This window comes from Heliangelus exortis, chromosome 10, assembly GCF_036169615.1.
Source record: "Heliangelus exortis chromosome 10, bHelExo1.hap1, whole genome shotgun sequence".
Taxonomy (NCBI): Eukaryota; Metazoa; Chordata; class Aves; order Apodiformes; family Trochilidae; genus Heliangelus; species Heliangelus exortis.
Window position 1 is genome coordinate 8,856,997 of NC_092431.1, and position 8,661 is coordinate 8,865,657.

Genomic DNA, 8,661 nt, shown 5'->3' on the forward strand with positions numbered 1-8,661 from the left:
AAAATGGGCTCCAATGATAGACAGGCACTGAAAGCAGTGACAGCAGTACTGAAGGGAGCAATGAGAACATTTTATCAAACTGTTTAAAGAATTGATAGAGATTTTAAGCTGCAAAAGGCAAGGGTGGTGAGAAGTAATGACTGGGAAAGGCAAATGTCACCTTATTTTAGGATAACAAAAGAACAGGAAGGCAGAGCACCTCCCAAACACTGTGAGAAAAAGACCTTTATTTTGCTGATGCAAGATGTCAGAACTTGATGCCTGTGTTGAAGAAATCAAATCTTCATGAGCTTAAAGTAGCCTTTGAAAGATGTAAGAAGGCTAAATTAACAAATATAGCTCAAATCACTATAGCATAGAGATGAGGAAATGAAAAGCATGACATGATATTTGGAGATGTCCCTAAGGTTTGATGTGAAGCAGGTATAATACAATTTGCTCTTGGAAAGTCTTCAGAGTAGCCAACTGCACAGAAACATGGTAACATTTGCTCTAATTGATCTGTGCAGACAAGATCTTCCTCCTACATCACAGAACAGTGTAAAAGATGGCAAATACCTCTTGCCCTGAACTGCATGGGAACTGCTTTGGATTGTCAAGGCAAGGAGTAGCTCTGCCTGAAATCTCTCAGATGGGAATTCAAAATACTTAGCAGAAGCATGCCATGAAGTAGCTGCATCTGGGAGGTGATGAACCTTGGTGACAAAGACTGCAATTTCTTCCCCCCACCTTCACTAAACTTCGCTGGAATTGATTCTGTTACATGAGTATTACTGTAGAAATGGGTAGAAAAATGTAGAAAGTAAGAGAGCAGAGACATAAGGGCTTGTAACTAGAATATGTCTTGTAACTAAATCTGTTGAGACTATGTCATGAAAAGGGTTGCCTCACACTTATGACAAAAAGGTTCCACAGTTAATAAATTAGAGATAGGTAATGTCACAGATGATAAATTATCTACACAGAATTTTCTGTTTAGAAGCTGAAGCTTTTACAAGCTTGCATCACCTCATTCAAAATGCAAATAAACGCATGATTGGTGTAAGTTCAGAACACTAAGCTAAGTATTTCCCATACATCTGACTGTGCAGAAGTCTTGCATGGTTTTTTAAAAAGCACTGAAAATCCGGGGAAGAGTTTTCAAATTCAGTGCAGAGTCCTAGAAAAATAATGCACTCATCCTGTGCAAATGGCACAGCTATCAGTACAGTACCTGTAAAGGCTATTTAAAGCACTGACTAAATGAATAAAAAATGAAGAAGCCTTAAAATGAATACAGATAATGGAAACAGTACAAATAGTTAAAAGGAAGAGGGATATAGATCTATTTTTCATTACTCTTCAGTAATAGGGAGAAACAAACATACTTGTGGTAGCTTCAGCTTTGGTTTCTAAAGGCTAAATCAATGGCACTGGTATGGTTGATGTGATCCTGTCACAAAATCAGGAAAGATTTACAGAAACAAGCCAGACTGGATATGGCTGACTACTGCTATTTGACTTCTGCTTTATGGTCTTACTAAAAAAAATGACAATGCTTAGTGAGAGCATGAAAAAGGGTAACAATTATTAAAAAAATAAGAAAAATTGCATTAAGGAGATGAACCAATAAATTTCTCCATTCACTTTTAGCTCAAGCAGAGTACTAATTTCAACATGGCACTTAAGTTTTAGTTCCAAGTCAAGGAAAAAAAAATTTGGTTTGATTTGGTCTTTATCTGTTGTCAATGAAATATTCTTTCATGCAGAAGAATGAGCTTCAAACAGACTAACTTCAATCAAAATTTACTCCTTCTGAAGAAAATACTTAACAAGATGTTCAAATCTGAAAGTTGCTTAAAAAAAAAAAAAAAAAAAAAAAAAAAAAAAAAAAGTGGCTTCAGAAAACCGTTTAATTCCTGATTAAATATTTAAAATATTCACAAGCAAATAAAGATTCCTTTAGTATTATTTTCCCAATAATTTGTTCCCACTTTATGAAAGGCTTTAAATAAATATTTAGGATTTTAAATGACCTTGTGATTGACTGGGGGGAGGGAGAGTTAACAAAGAAAGAACCTAATTGTTCCAAATTACATTGTCAAACAATGCCTAGATTTACAGAAGTTCAGCATTCATATGTCAAAGAGAAAATGCACAAATGTCATGATCATCAAAATGGAAGCAGATTAACACAGGTCTTTTGAACATTTGGCTCAGTTTGTGGGTAGTAAAAGTTTACCCTTATTTCTTTTAGTAACTTCCAGGTTAATTTCCATTTCATGCTATAGGATTTCCCAGCCTTTCCCTTGATAACAATATCCAAGTTTTGAGGGACCTGAGCTCCCCTCCAAAATAACTGTCAGTTTCACTATGCTCAGTTCCTTTCTTTCAAAATCCAGGGGAGGATACCTATCCCTCACTTCTCACCTTCCCATTTTGCTACCTCATGGTTTGCACTGAATCTTATCTCTTTAACTCCTTACAGAGATTTCAGCAATTTGTCCTGAGCAGATTTATAATGCAAATCATGTCTCAGAAGGTATACAGATGTACAGAATGTTTTGTCAGCAGACAGTTTCTTGTATGGTAGATAAAACTGCATAATTTTGCCTACTGATATAAAGCTTAGTCTGAGAGATTAGAGAGCACTTACAGATGCTTAGCAATTCAGGGTGTCATATAAGCCTTTTTTTTATCTCAGACACATTTTCAAAGTCAAAAAGGGAAAGTAAGGAATGCAGTTCCTACTGATAGAGCTCATCCCCTTCATTAAGAAGGCTGATATATTTTCTTTATAAATTATATCATTGTTCTCCCTTGGAGGGAGGAATTAATTTGAAAAAACCTGAACTGAAGAGTTCAGGTCACAGGCTACACCTGTGGCAACTTAAAAGTATGAAGTATAATGAGAAAGGTTTATAGGACCAGGTAGTGTTTTTCACTAACTCATCTGATATGTTTGGGAGAAAAAAAAAGGTTTGGGGTACACAAGTTTTTCTTCAGACTTCAAACAGAAGAAGCAAAACATGCAAACCAGATAGAACAGTTTTGTCTCCTGAATCTATGTGTGTGCAAGAATGTGTTCACTTGTGACAGCACTATCCAATGCAAATGTTCTACAACCAACAGAGGCCTAAAGTTTGGGTGTCAGCAGGAATCTTTCCACCAGCTTCAGTGGCTGGGATGATGTCAGCTTTGGTTATTGTCCCCAAGTTCTTGAGGCCAACACTGTCAGTTTCCCAGTGACAGTTTTTGGATTTGCCAAAACTTAAACTCAGGTGCAAGTGATGAGTCCCTGCAACCAGCTGAATGAAATCAGTCCAACTTGAAAATCTAAGTAAAAATCAGCAAGAATTAGAGACAACAAGCAGTAAGAAAAAAAAATATAAGCCTCCAATAATATAATCTTGTGCCTCTGCAAGCTATGCTAAAGAGCCCTTTTTTCCAGATTGCTTCTCTATTTAGAAGGACTTCAAGAAGCATCAGATTTCTGATTTGTTTTGTATGTTACACTTTGGTTGCTTAGGTGATTACTGCTTTTGCATTTCAGCCTGGTAAGTTTGTCACCTGACAAAGCTTAGTTTCAACTTGTCCTTTCTCTGTTAGATGCAGTCACAATGTGTTTAGTTTTCAAACAAAATATCCAGACTAAATTGCTTACAAGATTATTAGATCATAATCCACAGAGAAATTTTCTTTCCTATCAGTTAAGCATATTCACTTCCAACCCTTCATACCCTAGTCCATGTACCTACGCAAATGGACCAAGGAGACAGTGCTGCTTGCACCAAAATGGTAACTGGAATCAGAGTATCCCTTAGTACTCCCCAAAGCTCCAGGATGTTTTATTGGAAATTGTAGAGCGCTACATCTAGTATTTTATTTTAAATGTTATATAGTAAAAGAGAAGTTCTCTTGGGTGTATATACTTTCATCACTCATAGTTTTGAGCTATAAAGAACAATCGTGGCAGTAGTAAGCAGCCCACTGTGTACCAGACTGCAACTCTCCCAAAACCTGCATTCCTGGGTCCAGATGGGACATGGGAGGGAGGCATAAAACAGCTGTTCTGACTGTTAATGCCTAAGGGCAAAACACCAGGTTCCTCTCCTTAGAAGTCAGCATTATAATGGAGTTTAGGCAGCTCCAAAGCTAGGTACTAGCCATGGAATCCAGTCAAGCTGTGGCTTCATCATTCCTGTGCCCTGCAGTTTCTGCTGTAGATATCCAACCTCTTTTACTGGATCTTCTAAAGTGTCACAGTGGGAAAAAGTACCCATCCCACACAAGCGGGTAATGTCATCACACAGTATAAAAGGAATACACTACTCTGGATTAAATATGAACTAAATGGCTGTGGATGAATTCATATTCTGGCTCATTTGAAATTAACACAGCTAATCCTGCGGTTAGGGTAAGATGATGTTGTTTGTATTACATAAGCACAGCTTTTTGCAGCATGGCACAAGAAAAGTAACCACAGCAGCAAAGGGACCACTGGGACAGTGTTCGCTTTGAAGAAGTTGTGATCCAAAATCCAGGCACCAGGATGTTCTCCGAGAAGAGTCATGCTGTGTATATGGTTGTTCTCTCTACCCAGTCTCACAGTGTCCCATGAGCAAATTTTGGAGGATGATCTAGGGACTAGGGGGCATAGGGAGAGCAGGTGGAAGAAGGCAGGTTGGGAAGAGAAAATGTGGTCTACAGCTCAGGGCTATGGCTTTTCTCAAGTCCACCACAGATCAGGGCTACACTGAACTTCTGCTCTCTGTTGAGCAGGTTCAGCCAAAGCAAAGGCCCCTAAATTTTGTCAGGTCTCAAATTTTCTTTCCCAAGGAAGGCAATGTAAGCCACAGGGCTGTCAGCAAAGGAAGTCTGAAGATGTGTCCCTCAGACCCCTCACATGAGGTAAATCCACAGCTCCACTGCTGGGAAAGAGCCGAGTGAGCCAGCCTGAGTCCCTCTGCACTGGCTACTGGTAGTATCGACCTGACCTCCTTCCAGAGAAAAGTCCAAAAGTCCAAACCTGGGGAATACTGCTCCAAGTATCCTCAGTGCTTTCTTCCCCACGTCACCCAGGTTTCTCAGTGCTTTCACCACTAAAGCCCAACACTAAAGCCTAAAAGTTTTCCTCCTGCTTCCCTCGAGCTCACACCGGTTTCCAGTGGAGTAGCGGGCTTTATCCGCGAGAACACTTACACTAAACTTGTGCTTAAACATCTCATATAATCCCCAAAATAAACCGAGAAGCCCCCGCCCTCCGCAGTCCCCTCAGGGCGGCGCGGTGCCGCCGGCCAGTACCGGCTGCTCGCCTCGCGCGGCCGGGCAAGGCCGCCCCCTAACGGTGCGGACCGGCCCCGCAGGCAGCGGCTGCCCCGTCGCAGCACTACCGGGAAGCGAACGCTGCTACGCTCCTCACGGCGCCGGCAACTTCCACTCCTCGAGGAGGTCTCCGCCAGGGCGGTTTCCCCTCAGGGCCGCAGCGAGGAGAAGAAAAACACCCGTCGGGTGCCTAAGCGGGATCGATGGCTGCGCCCGGCGGGAGGGAAGAGCGGGACGGCGCCACCGCGGGGAGGAGAGGGCAGCCCAGCCGTACGGCTCCGGGAGAAACGGCGAGAGTGAACCAAAGGGCAGCGGCGCGACTCACGGACTTTATCCGCCCGCAGCGGTGTTCCGCCGAGGCGGGTGCGGCAGCTTCACCTGGCGGGACTGAGCATGCGCGTGGCGGCGGGGCACGCCACCGATTGGGAGCGCGATGCAAGACTAGGACGGAGCCGCCGGGCAGCCGCGACTTCGCCGAGAGCGCGCTGCCGCGGCACCGGAGCGGGGGCGCCGGGCGCCGCTCTCCATGGGATTTGATGCTGCCACTGCTGCTGCCTCGTCCCCTGCTCCCTGTGAGGATCCAGCTCCCGCCGGGAACTCCTGTTGGCCGGACGGTGTCTTCGGAGCCGCGGGCTGTGCGGAGCCGGGCATGACCGGGCGGGCGGCGGGGGCGAGCCGTGCCCCGCTGCCCTCTCACCGGGGGCCGGGCGGAGGCAGTGCTGCCGCGTTCCCCGCTGCACCGGGTCGGCGCTTCCCGGCCCTGCCCTGAGGCGCCGTTGGGAGTGGAGCGGCGGGGCGGCCGCTGGAGCCTTGGCGGGGGGCGATGAGGGCGGCGGGGCGGCGGCGGCGGGGCAGCGGGGCGGGGCGGGGATTACGCCGGGCTCTCTAGGACGCCGGCGCCCCGCACACCCACCATGGATCTGCTGCTGGTGGTGAACACGAGCCTGGGCTCCCCCAACGAGTCCCTGGCGCTGCCCCCCTCCTCACCGTCCTCCTCAGCTCTCCTGCAGTCGCCCTCCCCTTACTCCCCGGCGGCCGTGGCCAGCCTGGCAGCGGTGGTGGGCTTCCTCATCGTCTTCACCATCGTGGGCAACGTGCTGGTGGTGATCGCGGTCCTCACCAGCCGGGCGCTAAGAGCACCCCAGAACCTCTTCCTGGTGTCCCTGGCCAGTGCGGACATCCTGGTGGCTACTCTGGTCATGCCTTTCTCCTTAGCCAACGAGCTCATGAATTACTGGTACTTCGGCAAGGCTTGGTGTAACATTTACCAGGCACTGGATGTGCTCTTCTGCACCTCCTCCATCGTCCACCTGTGTGCCATCAGCCTCGACAGGTATTGGTCAGTCACACAGGCAGTGGAGTACAACCTCAAACGGACCCCTCGGCGGATCAAGGCCATCATCCTCACTGTCTGGCTCATTTCAGCTGTCATCTCCTTCCCGCCATTGATCTCTGTGTACCAAGACCCTGAAGGAGGAGATGGTTTTCCCCAGTGCAAGCTCAATGATGAGACGTGGTACATCCTTTCATCTTGTATTGGCTCTTTCTTTGCCCCCTGCATCATCATGGTGTTGGTCTATATCCGCATCTACCGCGTGGCCAAGCTAAGGACCAGGACCCTCTCTGTGAAGCGTACAATGCCAGAGGGGTCCTCCCAGACTGAGAATGGTTTGAGCCGTGCTGCTGGGGGCTGCACTTCCCTGAGAATGCAGCTGGGAGAGAACGGACATTACTCGGCGCACCACTGGCGTAAAGCCTCCGAGCTGGAGGACATCGAGCTGGAGGAGAGCAGCACCTCAGAGAGCAGACGGAGGCGGAGCCGGGAGGAGCATCCCCGCAAAAGCAGCAAGAGCCAGTCCTTTTCCTACTCATATTCCTCCAAGCACTCCAGTAGTCGTCTGTCCCGTGCCAGCAACCGCTCCATGCAGCTCTTCTCGTATCGCCGTCGCAGGAAGCGTAGCAGCATCTGCCATAAGAAAGTCACTCAGGCCCGGGAGAAACGCTTCACTTTTGTGCTGGCCGTCGTCATGGGGGTCTTTGTAGTGTGCTGGTTCCCCTTCTTCTTCAGCTACAGCCTCTATGGTATTTGCAGGGAGGCATGTGAGGTTCCTGAGACTCTCTTCAAGTTCTTCTTCTGGATTGGGTATTGCAATAGCTCCCTCAACCCAGTCATCTACACCATCTTCAACCAAGACTTCCGCAGGTCCTTTAAACACATTCTCTTTAAAAAGAAGAAGAAGAACATTTGGCACTGAGGTGGAGGGATGGATTTGCTTTGAGCAGGAGTGGAGTTAAGAAGGCTCTATGCTGAAAAAGAAGGGAGGGAAGAGAACATGGGGTTTGGGCTTAGAATGAAGAGGGCTTGCCCTCTTGGTGTTACAACGTGGTGGTGTGGAGTACAGCGACAGCACTGGGGAGGCTGAGGGCATTCACCATGGTGTGAATGGCCACACGGTGCTGGTATCTGGATGGGTAAATGGGGAGAGCTGTGATCGTTTGTATCCTGCATGGGGTGTCTGCAGAGGAAAATAGGCTAAGATACTGAGCTTGGGAGGCAGTGAGCTTTTATGGGCTCTGGGATTTTGTGGAAAAGCAAACTGAGACATCAAGAGGAAAAGATAAAGTGGCAGTGGTGGTAAAGACTTGACTATTTTCAATAGGGCAGCTGGGGCCTGTGGTGGGCTCATGTCCATAAGAAATTGGGGTTTACTGCATATGTGGGGAAAGAAAGTGCTAAGTGCCAGGCACTGACAGTTTTTGAATTATTAAAGGATTTAAGTGTTTGCCAAAAAAAAAAAAACCCTAAAGAACAATCCAAACTTTTCTAAATAAACCTTTGTACTGTTCAAACCTTTTGAATGATGATTTTACACAGGGCTTAAGTAAAAGAGAAAGCATGGGGGTTTCTTTCTTTGGAGGAGTCTTTGCAAATAGATCTAGATGGAAAATGTTTTTCTTATCTTCCCATTATTTTTGATTTGTCAGTGGGACAAACCTAGGAGTTTTGCATGTTTTCATGATATATTAAAATCACATGCACCCCTCTATGACCTTATTTCCCCCAGTTGTTTTGCCAGTCATTAAATTCCTGTTCCATCCCTCAGATTAGTAACCTGAGCACCTCGCTGTGCTGGACCAGGTAGCTTGTCTGGATGCAAGGGTTCTGTCTTAAACTAACTTCCATTGGGAAAGAAAAGAAAAAAAAAGAAAAATTGGTGAACCCAACTAACTTTTTCAGAGTTAAAAGAAAAAAAAATCAAAAAGCCATCCAGCTCCCAGCTCAGTTTGTATGAGCCCTGGGGAAATGTTTCCTCCTTTATTTAGGCTAATCTCAGTGGCCGTATGTGTGCTGCTCTC

General features: G+C 46.3%; 1 protein-coding gene across 1 annotated transcript; it reads left to right on the forward strand.

Moving 5' to 3' along the window:
• The first annotated feature begins 6,157 nt into the window (after positions 1–6,157).
• ADRA2C (adrenoceptor alpha 2C) lies at positions 6,158–8,154 on the forward strand. The gene has a single exon (XM_071753394.1). It carries the CDS (start codon positions 6,219–6,221, stop codon positions 7,557–7,559), a length of 1,341 nt encoding a protein of 446 aa, XP_071609495.1. The 5' UTR covers positions 6,158–6,218; the 3' UTR covers positions 7,560–8,154.
• The last annotated feature ends 507 nt before the right edge of the window (positions 8,155–8,661 follow it).